Genomic DNA, 14,783 nt, shown 5'->3' with positions numbered 1-14,783 from the left:
TTCTATTGTTTGGTTGGGTTATTGCTTTGGGAAAATTTTTTCCTACTGAAAATATTTTACATCAGATGCTGTAAAATGACTTCCCATGTAAATGAACTGAAGTTATTTTCCATATCCGTCTCGTAAATCGTAAGACTATCCATTCATGTTCCCCCACCAGCCTTAAGATTCAGAACAAAACCTACCACTTGTGCAATACCCCACTAAAGATTTGTAGTCTTATCTCCTCCCAAACATTGGAAAAAACATGGAGAAAGTAATTATTTTCCTAGATAAAATTTTCTATGGAAGACATTTTCCGTTGAAAATATTTTACATTGAGGGTCCGTTTGTTTCGGGTGAAAATGTTTTCCAGGAAAATATTTTCCTAATTTTCCGTGTTTGGTTGCACAAAAGTTACTGAAAACATTTTCCTATGTAAAATATTTTCACTCATCTTATGGAAAACAACTTCCCTTTGAAACTTACTGAAATTGTTTTCCGAAATGCATACATCCCGCCTGTAGTATGTTCCAAACTTACTGAAAATATCTTGTAGTATGTTCTTTTTTTTTTTTAGTGTAAATAGGAGGACTTGAACCTAAGGCCTCTTCCTTACACTCCCTCCCCCGTACCACCCAATCCAACCCTCCCCCTAGTATATTCAAAATAAAAAAAAAACCTCATCATGCTCATCCTATGCTAGTAATTAATTATGTATAATAGGAACATTCTTTTCTAGAGAAACTTTCAGCAGTGAGAGTGCAAGATATATGTCACAATAAACATTGCATGTGATTAATATTTGACACTAAATGGCCAGCAATTTGTTTATTGCTTAAGGAGATATTTTTTATTCATATATACATTTCTCCAAGATTTTTTAAAGTTAAACAATGAGATAAATTTTCTTATTTTGCATGGGAAGAAGTATGTAATTATAATGTGTAGAAAGTAAAGATAGAGATAAAAGTGAAAATATTTCAAAAGTTAAACAAACACCAGAAAAATGAAGTAAGAAAATATTTTCAATAAACTAACTAAACACCTGAAAATGATGAAAGGGAAATGATTTTCATGGAAAATTACTTCCACGTAAAATATTTTCCCAAGGAAAATATTTTACTTCCAACCAAACAGACCCAAAGTGTCTGTATAGTTAACTTGGTGTTAACTTTATCCATTAACCCTTAATTACCACAAGACAAGATAACTACCAATTGACATAACTACTAAAATAACTATCAATTCATTAAAAAAAATTATCTTAAAAATTAATTTATTCTTAAGTTGCACATATATGGATATTCCTTTAGCATTTGTGACAAATACTTTAGGACAAGTTAAAATAGAAATCAAGACTAATAAAATGATGGAGTACTAATGACAAAGTATTTGGCATGTTGGCCCTACCAGGCTGGTTCAGCTCCCAATAGGTATGTCTATTGGACCAGCAGCATTACCTTTCAACCATTATAACCTGTGTTTTAAAACTCGGACCGGACCGGCCGGTTCGACCGATCGAATCGAGAACCGGCCAAGTGTCCGGTCCGAGTCATGTTTAAAAACTGGGTAAGTAAAAACCCTGTCAAAGCCGATCAAAAATCGGGTTTGACCGGAAAAAATCAGATTTTCCGGTTCAAACAGTTTTTTTTTTAAAAAAAAACTCAAACTTTTTCAATATTATGTTTTGACCCCTAGATTATTAAAAATTATTAATATATCTCAAATATTTCATACTTTATTAATATTTTCTTAAAGTTTGGTATTATTTTTCAATTAAGTACATAATTTTAATTCTAAACTTGTTAATGCTCATTAAATAATATAAATTGTTACTTGATTGTTCTAATTTCTTTGTATTCTCTTGTTAAATATATTTAAAATATCAAATATATATAAATATACCTTTATTAATATTAACATATTATTAGGTATTTTACATATAATATTTTAATTTTTAAATAATTTTTATTTATGACGTTATCCGGTTCAACCCCTATCGAAGTCGGTTGAATCCATTGATCCCTGACCCCTGAGTTTGACCGAATCGATACCCGGTCCGGTTCTGAAAACATAGATTATAACCAATGAACAGTTGTCTATTTTGACTTTTAATTCCACTAGCATTCTTAGTACTATTTGACATCGATCTGACAACAATAAACGAACGAGTGAACGTGGTTGATTCCTGACTGAGGGCTAACAATTATATCCATTAATTCTTCAAGTTTAAACTGACAATCCACTGCAAAGAGCCGAAACAGTACTATACTGGTATTAAAGGCTAGAGGGACACAAATTAATGGAAGGGGAGAAGATGGAGAAGGGGAGAGTATGTGTAACAGGTGGAACTGGATTTTTGGCATCATGGTTGATCAAAAGGCTTCTTGAAGATGGTTATTCTGTCAACGCTACAATTAGGTCCTCTTCAGGTTTTCATGTTTGTTAATTTACTAGTAATCAGTTCTCTACTTCTCCTACTTTTCCATTTCTGTCTGTATCGTTTCCTCCCTCGCCAACTATATACAACTTGCCATTTTAGTAAACGAACCAAGTACTATAAGAATTGAACCCTGCTGATTATGCCAGAAATCCACTTCTTTTCTAGCACCCCAAGTAAAAACCAACCAAGATTACGTTAGCATGCCTGTACTTGTAATGGTAATGGATAATAATCTTTTCTATTCTTTAGCCGTTGTTTTCATCTGTATAAGACAATTGGTTGTTGATGATCGAATGTGAATATGAAAATTTCTGTGCTCCAAAATGTACTTATCCTGTCTGGCAAATAACCCTCAAACTAATCTCGTGAAACAGAAACACTATTGAAGCATTTTTGTTTTATGTGTAATGTTATTGTTTCATGATAACAAAGCTATGATAAAACCACAAATGTACTCCCAGGATCAAAACACCATCTGATTAGACATACAATATGTGCTGTTAATTTTAGTTACCATAAGAAAGACACCAAAAGAAAGAAAAAAAAAATGCACCCGATCTCCGTTGAGGTTCCCCTTGATGGTTTTATTGATGTTTTCCCCCGTTAAGCAATAGCTGGGACAGGGCGATAGTTCTAGCAAGATGTAGCTATATTTCAAGGATGCAAATAGATGTCCCATACTTTATGACTTCAGAATGATTTTGGTGTCTTTTAAAACCATTGAGACCGAGGTCAGGGAGTTTCGAGTCCAAGGTTTAAATCCTGAACCAAGCAGATGGAAGTCGAGAAGGTGGGGTGGGAGGGATTTAAAAACAAGAATCTTGTAACCAATATTGGTAGATAATAATAATGTGTTTGAGATATTTAGGCTACACTTTCCCACAAAAACAGTAGTGTATATGTAGCCTACAATTCTACCAATGCTGCATGATAACCTATCCTTGCTTAAACTCTGTAAGAATTTATGCATGCAACAGCACATCTATGAGATTGGATCTCTGAGATCAGATTAAACAAAAATGGTTTTTCAATTTTGTTTCTATACATGCTAAAGGAAGGCTTATATTAGCAAAGCTGCGACATGAGTGAAGTTTGAGCTTATCCAAGAATACTCAATTGAACATCACGGGACAAAAAGTTGAATTTTGAAAGTTTTTTAATCTCCATTTGTAGACTGAGTGCTAGTTCTGAGTGTTATCGGACTGTTACTATCAAAAATTGACATTTGAAACTCACTGCCAGATCCAAAGAAAAACATTAACCACCTCACAGAACTACCTGGTGCATTAGAAAGACTACGAGTTATCAATGCTGATCTTGATAAACCAGATAGCTTTAATGCAGCAATTGAAGGCTGCATTGGAGTCTTTCATGTTGCTCACCCTATGGATTTTGAGGGCAAAGAAACCGAGGAAACAAAGATCAATAGATCTATCAGGGGAACAATTGGGATTCTTCAAGCATGCGTTAATTCAAAGACAGTGAAGTGAGTTGTTTATACTTCCGGTATATCCACTGTCATTTCTATTAATGAGAATGAAAGCATAGTGGATGAAAGCATCTGGAGTGATGTAGATCATGTTAGAAGGAGCTTCAGCAGTGGGATTGCTTCTTATGCAATCAGCAAGACGTTAACAGAAAAGGCTGCCTTAGAATTTGCAGAAAAAAATGGGCTTGATCTTGTGTGCATAATTCCAGCTTGGATACATGGCCCCTTTGTATGCCCTTTTCTGCCTGGCTCTGTACGCTCCTCAATGGCAATGATCATTGGTAAGCTTTTGTTTATCAGAATAGCATGACTCACTTCTTTCTGTTACTCTCTCTTAATTAGTTTGCAAGCATCAGAAAGACAAAATTAAGTATTTCTTATCTTGAATTTGTCTGCATTATTTGAAAAGTTTCAGATAGCACATGAATTTTAGGTTGAAGTTTGCAAGAAATGTAACTAGGTAAACATATTTCACGAGTAGTGAAGAATGCTTTCTTAATTAATTTGCAGAGCTGCCTCAGAAATAGCTATCATCAACAACCTCTGCATCAACTTGAAGAAGGCAAAGAATGGTCTCAAGTCTAACAATGCTAGTCATCAGAAGTTTCAATTCAGATCCTATTTCCCTGAAACTTTTCTGATTGTGCAGGTCATCAAGACAAAAACAGCTACAAGAATCTTTATAGAACATCTTTTGTGCATACTGATGATGTGGCCAGGGCACACATCTTCCTGTTTGAGTATCCTGAAGCCAAAGGGAGGTACATATGTTCTGCTGTTGAAATTACTGTTGATAAGTTGGCTGAGCGTCTGTCGGCTAGATATCCTGAATATCCAATACCAACTGCTGAGTAAGTTCTTTTGTTTTATTGTTATTTGAATACATACTGATAAAATGAAAATCTAAGGGAAGTCAGTTCCTTACAGTTCCTTGAAGGAGATTACAGGATCAGGAGAATCTGGTAGCCTGTCATCCAAGAAACTCTTGGACACTGGATTCAAATTCAAGTATGGCATTGAAGACATGTTTGATGCAGCAATTCAGTGTTGCAAGCAAAAGGGTTTTCTGTAAATGCCGCCTGGATTGCAAATTAAGTGACTGGCTTTTTCTTCTATCGTTGTAATGTATAATTTTCCAAAGGCAAGCTCAATTGAGCTGCTGTTTAATTATGCCGAATTGTTTTGCCAGATTGTTTGATTCTCTTACATTGTTGTGTAAAACTCGGGACAGGAAAATGAAAATTTCCAAATGCTAGACTGAACACCAAGATTTGAGAGGCATGATGCGCTGTGCGCATTCATTCGATTGAGATACAATCAGTTTTTTCTAATGTCATATACCATTCCCTCGTCGGAAGATGGTCAATATGAATTCACTCATGCAAGGCAAATCTAAGAAGAATTAAGCGGAGTCTATTTTTTTTTTTTATGGTGGTTTGAAGAGAATTAGCTTTTTTAATGGTTGCCTCGAAGATGCGCAGTTCAGTTGTATTCATATAAAATTTCTTGCATGCGGTTCGTAAGTTGCAGAATGTTTTGGACTGATGATATATTAGATATTTTTCAAAATTCGATCATTTGCATGACGAGTCCGTTTTAGGATTCGATATAAGACCCATCCTTCCCTGGTTCATACAATGGTCAAAAATTGATCAAGTTTATTTGACACCTCTTCACGTTTTTGACAGTTAATTATCATCCAAATGATGTTTAAATATTCAAAAACTATTTGAACACTTGTAATGATGTTAAGGAATCTTTTACCAATACTAATACACAAATTAGTGGTGAAAAATTGCAATTCTTGATCATTTCCAATCTCAAGTCTCAACTCTATAAAGGTCTGGTAGGGATGGTTTGCTGTAGAAAATCATTTTCCTACTATTAGAATTCTTTGCAAGAACACACCATAGTTTAAGTAAGTTTATCTAACTTTGTGCAAGAATTAATACAAACACTCTTCAAATTATTCTAAAGGATATTTGTCCAAAATCTTTGCATATAAAATTTTGGACAAATAAAGTCTAAAGGAAAGTGATCTTGAGTCACGATTGAAATTTTTTTGCATAATTTATTTTGTAACTTTTAGCCATTCTCTATTATATTATCCCCATTAATCTTTAGATTTTATTCTTCCTATATAACAATGGCAAGTTAATGAAACGAATTAGCTACCAACATTGTGATGTTTGATCAATTTGATGGAGGAAACTTCATAAGATGATAAAAATGAGTTCATTTCCTTTTCACATCCTGCAAGTGGTTTATGTATTAATCACTCCAAAACCGCTCATTATCAATTCTAAGGAAGGGACTCTTGATGGCATTCGAAAGCATCAAAAGTGGGAGAACGATAATAAAATTTGTCATGGACATATTTTCAATGCTATAAGTGACGGGCTGTTTGATGTCTACCACACCATTACAATCGCAAAGGAACTTTGGGATCAATTAGAGGCAAAATACATGCGTGAGGACGCAACAAGTAAGATGTTTCTTAATAATTACAAGATTGTAGATAATAAACCTGTTACGGAATAATTTGTTGAACTTGAAAGGCTTCTTAACCATTATAATCAACATAACTTACACATGGATGAAACCATGTGTTCCATGACAGATAAATTATCACTTTCTTGAAAAGATTTTAAAAGAGATCTCAAACATAAAAAAGAGAAAATCTCTTTTAAAACTCTTGATAAGTTTCTTCATCTAGAAGAGGAAATTCGCACATAGTAAAAGAAAGATAATCAAATTCTAGAAAAAAATAAACACTCTACTACAAAAGTACACGTGATTGGAAAGGAATAATCAAGCAAATTTCAAGGTAGCAAAAGAGGCCAACAATCAAAGAGTCAACCAAAAAAATAAAAAATAAAGGAAGAAAGACAAATGCTTCTATTGCAAAAAGGAAGGACACTACAAGTTTGAATGCAAAATCCTTATAAACAAAAAGGAGAAGGAGAAGTAAGACTCTTCCAACAATACAACTATGCAAGCAAAAATCAGATTGGTATGATCTCTGAAACCAACTTGGTAAAAAATAATTTTAGTTAGTGGGTTGATTCTGAAGTTACACGACATTTTTGCAATAACAAAGAATTCTTCAAATCTATGAAATCGGCGGATGAAAGCAATAAATGAGTAAAGATTGACGAGAGGATCGCGTGAATAAAGTTTCATTTCAATTGAGTTTCAAATCCCCGTCCAATCAGACTTTAAAGTTATTCTCTCTCTAGCTTCTTTTCTCCTAATTCACATTTTCTCCCTCTTTCGTTTCTTCTCGAGGTTAGCCGCTGGAACGATGCTTTTTCTTGTTTCTAGAAAGTAAAAGAAACCCACGATTGATTCATTAAGGTGGCGTTTGGTTCGCACATCGGTATTGGATTCGGATTCGGAATCGGATAGTTTGGGTTTGGAATGAGGTCATTCATTCCAATACATTTGTTTGGTTCAAGTACCTGGAATGTGTATCATTACTATAGTTGATGTTTGGTTCGTCGACTCTTTCGGAATGGAATATAATAAATATATTATAAACCCCATCGTAAATGATAATTATTGGCTCTTTGTAAATGGAATATAAGAAATCTTCACTAATTAAATATATTAGTATAAATGTATTAGTAAATTTAGTCTAACTAATTAATAATTTCTATTAGTAAACATGTATAATTATTAGTATAATGGATAATATTAATTATATTACATAAATTAATATACATTATATAATACATATAAATAATAATATTATTATTATAAGTTTGTAACTAATTAAATTAAATATTATATAAATAATTAAATATAAATATACAAATGTTATAATATAAATATATAATATATACAAATATTAATTATAATAATATTTTATATAAATATAATATATATTACATATTAAATATAGGGATGGCAATGGGGGCGGGTGCCCGCGGGTGATAAGGTGTTAATTGTTAGTAATTTTATTGTTAATATTCCTTTTTATCCTTGCCAAATATTGCTTTAATTTGCTTTAATTGTCAATATATATTTATATTTGGTATTTGGATATAATTTCAGAAATTGGAGCAGAAACCTCTTGAGAAGATTATTGTGAAGCTTTACACAATTCTGGTGCAAACCAACGAGAAAGAATGGAATTGCATTTGGGAATTCAATTTGGCTGGCCAACATCTCAATTAGGTGGGGACCGCGAAGACTTGACCATTGTGTAAAGACCATTTCCTTTCTTGATTCACGGTGCCTTTGTGGAAAGTAGCCTTTGCTTTTGTTTTCGGTGGAGTTGATTAGGTAGGGAAAGGAATGTTTTCTTTGGTCAGCGTAGAGTGAAGTTTGGGGAATTGGTGTGTTTTATGGGGGAAGCCGCACATTTGGCCAGAGTCAGTTTTTCTTCTTCTCTTCCGTCTAGGCAGAGAAGTTTTAGTTTTGGGGTGAAGATTTCTTGCGTGTCTTGTTTTCTTCCGTCTCTTCCATGAAACTATTTTTATTGTATTAGACTACAGAGAATACAATTCTTATTTTCAATTATTAGTAAGAGATAAATGTCTTTGAGTTCAATTAAATTGCGTGGGAATTTTCTTATGAGGCGTGGCTAATTTTCTCATCTAGTCAAGGATCAACGCGAAGACGCAGTCCCAAATATCTGTGAGATCTAATTAATTTTACGTGTTCCTTAATTTGTTAATATTTGCATGTTTTCTATTTTAATTTCCATGGAATTATTTTGTTAGTTGGATATCAAGGGCCCGATGTGCAATTTGACTTATTAATCTCCTGTCAAATTAATCAATTAAATCCGTAATTGTTTAGTCGGTTAATATTAGTGACAACTAGTATTTTCACATACTAGGAGAACATGCAATCTGATTTAAATAACCCTCGTAGCGTGTTATTAATTTGGGTTAGGCTTTTCTAGTTTTTAATGCAATTAGGAAATTAATTCCTACGGTCGTACCTATGAGTATTTCCTGGTTAGAGGTAATCAACGGTCGTACCTTGGTTATCAATAAATTAAGGAAAAGCTGGTCGTTAGAGTTTTTCGGCGACTATAACTAGCCTATTAATAAAATTAAGTGAACCTTCTTTGCATCAATGATAAGATGAATGGACTGTGTCTGCGTAGTTGTATCCTTGGCTAGAATTTACTTATTATTTATTTGATTGCTATTTAAATTTGTATTAATTAATTAATTATTTTTAGTTAAATTGTTTAATTTTTAGTTTATTTCTGATAAAAATCCCCCGTGTCCCGAACTTGAAAAGAATCGAATTTTTCCCAGTCCCTGTGGATTCGACCCTACTCACTACTATACACAGAAAATTCATTTTTCTCGAGTAGTTATTTATTATTGCACAGGCTCGACACCTGTCAATTTTTGGCGCCGTTGCCGGGGACTGGCGTTAATCATTTGTTTCTTTTTAAGTTCATTTTTTTTTCTGGTATTTTTCTAGTTTATGCCTCGCTCTTCTCGTACAGGCGAATTAATTTTCGACCCTGAAGTAGAGAAGACCGCGCGTAGAACGAGAAAAGAAACCAGGCGGCTCAGGGAGGAGCAATACGATATTGCACCTCAGGAACTTGATCCAGAGGTTGAGCCGACAAATTTGTCTGGTGACAATTCAAGTGATTCAGACCAAGAGGAAGTCACTATGGCAAATGCACGAACACTAAGGGAGTTGGCTGCTCCTGATTTAAATCAGCAGCCCTTGTGCATTACTTTTCCACATTTAAATGATGACACTCCCTTTGAACTAAAATCTGGTCTAATTCATCTCTTGCCATCTTTCCATGGTCTACCAGGTGAGGAGCCCTACAAGCACTTGCAAGAGTTCGACGTCGTTTGCAACAGTATGAAGCCTCCGGGAATTACAGAAGAGCAAATAAAGATGAGGGCTTTCCCCTTCTCTTTGAAGGACTCTGCAAAAGACTGGCTCTACTACCTACCGCCTGGTAGTATCACCACGTGGGATCAATTGAAGAAAAAATTTCTGGACAAATACTTTCCGGCGTCTCGAGCTGCGAGCCTGAGGAAAGAGATATGTGGTATCAAACAACACCCAGGCGAGTCACTCTATGAGTACTGGGAGAGGTTTAAGAAATTGTGCACCAAATGCCCTCAGCATCAGATAAGTGAGCAACTGCTCATTCAATATTTCTATGAGGGGTTGCTTTTCAGGGACAGAAGCATAATCGATGCTGCAAGTGGAGGGGCGTTAGTGAACAAAACCCCTCGAGGAGCATGGGAGTTGATTGAAGGGATGGCTGAGAACTCACAGCAGTTTGGTTCAAGAGAGGACATCCCGACGCGTAGGGTGAATGAGGTGGAAACGTCCTCTATCCAACAGCAGATCTCCGAATTAACATCTTTCGTAAGACAATTAGCTGTGGGGAGTGCTTCACATGTCAAAGCGTGCGGGGTATGCACTGCCGTGGGTCATCCTACGGAAATGTGTCCAATGGTTCAAGAAGAAACTGCTGAACAGGTGAACATGGCGGGCCACGCGCCCGCGCCAAGAAAGCCGTACGACCCATACTCAAGTACCTACAATCCTGGTTGGAGGGATCACCCCAACCTTAGTTATGGAGGAAATAGGCAGTCTAACTTTGTGCCAAATAGACAGCAAGGACACCAACAGCAGTACCATCATCGCCCACCACCACTTTCAAACTCAAGTCCGTCCATGGAAGAGATGATGAAGCAATTACTTGCTAATCAACAAAAGACGGATTCAGACCTGCAAAGCATGAGAAATCAACTGGGACAGGTGCAATCATTGCAAAATCAAATGAATCAAATGGCTATAACAATCAACCGTTTGGAGTCCCAAGTTCAAGGAAAATTGCCATCTCAACCTGAGGCAAATCCAAAGAATGTAAGTGCAATGACTTTAAGGAGTGGCAAGGAAGTTCAAGGACCCGAACCGGTGATTCCTAAAGACAAGGACGAGGAACGGATTGAGAAAGAATTGGAAGAGGAGGGCACAGACAACAAAAATGCAAAGGTACCCTCGAACCCAATTCCTACAGCTAAAACTAATCCACCTCCCTTTCCTAGCAGGTTAGAGAAACCAAAGAAGCAAGACAAGGAAAAAGAGGTCCTGGAGATTTTTCGCAAGGTGGAGATCAACATACCCCTACTGGATGCGATTAAACAAGTACCCAGGTACGCAAAATTTTTGAGGGACCTGTGTGCCAACCGCAAGCGGTTGAAGGGGGATGAACGAGTTATAGTTGGGGAGAATGTTTCAGCAATTCTACAAAGAAAGCTTCCACCGAAATGCGGAGATCCAGGTATGTTTACTATTCCTTGTAGGATAGGTAATACTTTGATTGGGAAGGCCATGTTAGACCTGGGAGCCTCAATTAATGTCATGCCAAAGTCCATTTATGCCTCCTTAAACTTAGGCCCTTTGAAAGAGACTGGGATAATAATTCAATTAGCTGATAGGACCAATGCATACCCTGACGGGTTGATTGAAGATGTTTTGGTAAAAATTAATGAATTGGTTTTTCCAGCTGATTTTTATGTGCTCGACATGGAGGATGAACACTCCCGTGATCCGTCACCTGTGTTGTTAGGTAGACCCTTTTTGAGTACAGCCCGAACCAAAATTGATGTTAATAAGGGTACTTTGTCTATGGAATTTGATGGTGAGATTGTTCACTTTAACATCTTTGAGACCATGAAATATCCATCCGATTCAAATATTGGCTCTGTTTTCTCGATAAATGTTATTGACCCTGCTATACAGGAGGTTTTTGAAATTGAAGGCAGGGATGAACTAGAGGTCGTCCTGACCAGGCACTTTGAGTCCGAAACAACTTCTAGGGTAGAGTTGAGTGAAGAGCTTAAATGCGTGATTGGATCGTTGCAAACGTTACCAACCACGAAGACAAGGTATGATCTTGCACCGATTTTCATACCCGAACCTCACCAAAGGTTACTTCCATCTGTGGTGCAGGCACCTGTCTTGGAACTAAAACCACTGCCGAAACACCTAAAGTATGTATACTTAGGTGAAGGGGAGACACTTCCAGTGATCATCTCCGCGGGTTTATCAAAGGTGCAAGAAGAGAAACTACTTCGAGTTCTTAGGGAACATAAGCAGGCGATAGGATGGACCATCGCCGACATCAAGGGAATTAGCCCTGCGGTGTGTATGCACCGAATTCGACTCGAGGAGAATGCTAAACCCGTACGGCAAGCTCAACGGAGATTAAATCCTCTCATGATGGAAGTCGTAAAGAAAGAGATTTTAAAACTGCTGGACGTTGGAATTATATTTGCAATATCAGATAGCCCGTGGGTAAGTCCAGTACAGGTGGTCCCGAAGAAGGCAGGGGTGACAGTGGAATCAAACCAAGAGGGTGAGCTCGTACCAATTCGAAAGCCCACCGGATGGCGACAGTGTATCGATTACCGAAAGCTAAATGCCGTCACGAAAAAGGACCATTTTCCCCTCCCTTTCATTGACCAGATGGTGGAGCGATTAGCAGGTCGAGCTTACTATTGTTTTTTGGATGGATTTTCAGGTTATTTTCAAATTGCCATCGCACCCGAGGACCAAGAGAAGACTACTTTCACCTGCCCATTTGGAACATTTGCATACCGAAGGATGCCATTTGGATTATGTAATGCACCTGCTACCTTCCAAAGATGCATGGTAAGTATTTTTTCAGAATATGTTGAGAAAATTATTGAGGTTTTCATGGACGATTTCAGTGTATATGGTGAAAGTTTTGAAAACTGTCTAGATAACCTGAAATTGATCTTAGTAAGGTGTATAGAAACTAATCTCGTGCTTAATTGGGAAAAATGTCATTTTATGGTTGAACACGGGATAGTTTTGGGTCATGTTGTATCATCTACAGGTATTGAGGTTGATAAGGCAAAAATAGATGTTATATCTACTTTACCTTACCCCGCGAGTGTGCGGGAAGTTCGTTCTTTCTTGGGTCACGCAGGTTTCTATAGAAGGTTCATCAAGGATTTCTCGAAAATTGGAGCACCCTTGTTCCAACTTTTGCAAAAAGATGTATCCTTCGAATTTGATGAAGCATGTAAGGGGGCATTCAATAAGTTAAAGGAGTTATTGATCACCTCACCTATTATCCAACCCCCTGACTGGAACCTCCCATTCGAGATCATGTGTGACGCCAGCGACTATGCAGTGGGTGCGGTATTGGGTCAAAGAGTAGGAAAGGCAGCTCATGCTATCTACTACGCATCTCGAGCCTTGAACGGAGCTCAATTGAACTATTCAACCACCGAAAAAGAGCTTTTAGCAGTTGTTTTTGCCTTAGAAAAATTTCGGTCTTATTTACTTGGTGCTAAAGTTATTATTTTTTCTGATCATGCAGCTTTGCGGTATTTGTTGACAAAAAAAGAGGCAAAACCGCGATTGATACGGTGGATATTATTGCTACAGGAGTTCAACCTGGAGATCCGAGATAAGAAAGGGGCGGAGAATCTGGTAGCAGATCACTTGAGTCGAGTACAAGTCGTCGAAGATGACATCCCATTGAGAGAAGCATTCCCCGAGGAGCATTTATTTTCTATTAACTCATCTTTGCCTTGGTATGCAGATATTGTTAATTTTCTAGTCACTGACAAATTTCCTACAGGATGGCCTAAGGCAAAGAGAGACAAGTTGAGGAGCGATGCAAAGTTCTACATTTGGGATGATCCTTACCTCTGGAAGCGGGGTGCTGATCAAATCATCCGTAGATGTGTAAGTGAAGTTGAATTTCAATCTATTCTAGCCTATTGTCACTCTTTTGCATGTGGAGGTCACTTTGGACCAAAGAGAACGGCTCGTAAGGTGCTAGAGAGTGGATTCTATTGGCCAACTCTATTCAAGGATGCCTACTCATTTTGTAAGTCATGTGATAAGTGTCAAAGAGTGGGTAATATCTCTCGTAGGGATCAAATGACTCAAACCCCAATGATTTTTGTTGAAATTTTTGACGTTTGGGGCATTGATTTTATGGGTCCTTTTCCTTCGTCCTTTGGTTTTTTGTATATATTGCTTGCTGTAGATTATGTTTCGAAGTGGGTAGAAGCAAAGGCTACCCGCACTAATGATTCCAAAGTGGTTGCAGAATTCGTTAAGTCTAATATTTTTGTTCGCTTTGGGATGCCGCGAGCAATTGTAAGTGATCGGGGTACTCATTTCTGCAACAAAACGATCGCTGCAATTTTTAGGAGATATGGTGTCTTGCACAAAGTCTCTACATCCTACCATCCTCAAACAAATGGTCAGGCGGAAGCATCAAACCGAGAGATCAAATCAATTCTAGAAAAGATGGTCCGACCCGATAGGAAGGATTGGAGTGTGAGACTAGATGATGCACTATGGGCATATAGGACGGCATACAAGACACCCATTGGCATGTCCCCTTACCGATTGGTATTTGGAAAGCCATGTCATCTCCCGGTCGAGTTTGAGCATAGAGCATTTTGGGCGGTCAAACAATGCAACATGGATATCGAGGAAGGCGGAATTCAAAGAAAGTTACAATTACTAGAGTTGGAAGAAATTCGAAATGAAGCATACGAGAATGCAGTGATCTATAAGGAGAAGAATCGGATCTTTCATGACCAACAGATCTCTAGGAAGACATTCGTCTGCGGGCAAAAAGTTTTACTATACCACTCCAAATTGAAACTATTTCCAGGTAAATTACGTTCTCGTTGGATTGGCCCTTTTGTTGTGACTAATGTCTTTCATTATGGTGCAGTAGAGATCCAAAGTTTGAAAACGGAGAAGAAATTTGTGGTGAATGGTCATCGTCTCAAGCCGTATTATGAAAGATTTTCAATTGAACGGGTGGAGATGATGCAACTGGAAGACCCGATTTGCTTAGTTTAA

General features: G+C 37.1%; 1 protein-coding gene, 1 non-coding gene and 1 pseudogene across 2 annotated transcripts; 2 read left to right on the top strand and 1 right to left on the bottom strand.

Moving 5' to 3' along the window:
- The first annotated feature begins 2,152 nt into the window (after positions 1-2,152).
- Positions 2,153-5,245, top strand: LOC113727922 (vestitone reductase-like; annotated as a pseudogene).
- Positions 5,246-9,365: 4,120 nt separating this feature from the next.
- On the top strand, positions 9,366-14,783 carry LOC140036463 (uncharacterized). Its single transcript, XM_072077891.1, has 3 exons — positions 9,366-11,538; positions 11,683-12,300; positions 12,775-14,783. Exons 1-3 carry the CDS (start codon positions 9,366-9,368, stop codon positions 14,781-14,783), a joined length of 4,800 nt encoding a protein of 1,599 aa, XP_071933992.1.
- Positions 9,933-10,039, bottom strand: LOC113713106 (small nucleolar RNA R71). Its single transcript, XR_011841313.1, has one exon. It is a non-coding gene; the product is annotated as a small nucleolar RNA R71 (small nucleolar RNA).

The sequence above is a fragment of the Coffea arabica genome, chromosome 2e (assembly GCF_036785885.1).
Source record: "Coffea arabica cultivar ET-39 chromosome 2e, Coffea Arabica ET-39 HiFi, whole genome shotgun sequence".
NCBI classification, from domain to species: Eukaryota; Viridiplantae; Streptophyta; class Magnoliopsida; order Gentianales; family Rubiaceae; genus Coffea; species Coffea arabica.
Note: the sequence above shows the minus strand (reverse complement) of the source record. Positions and strands in the feature narration are given on the sequence as shown.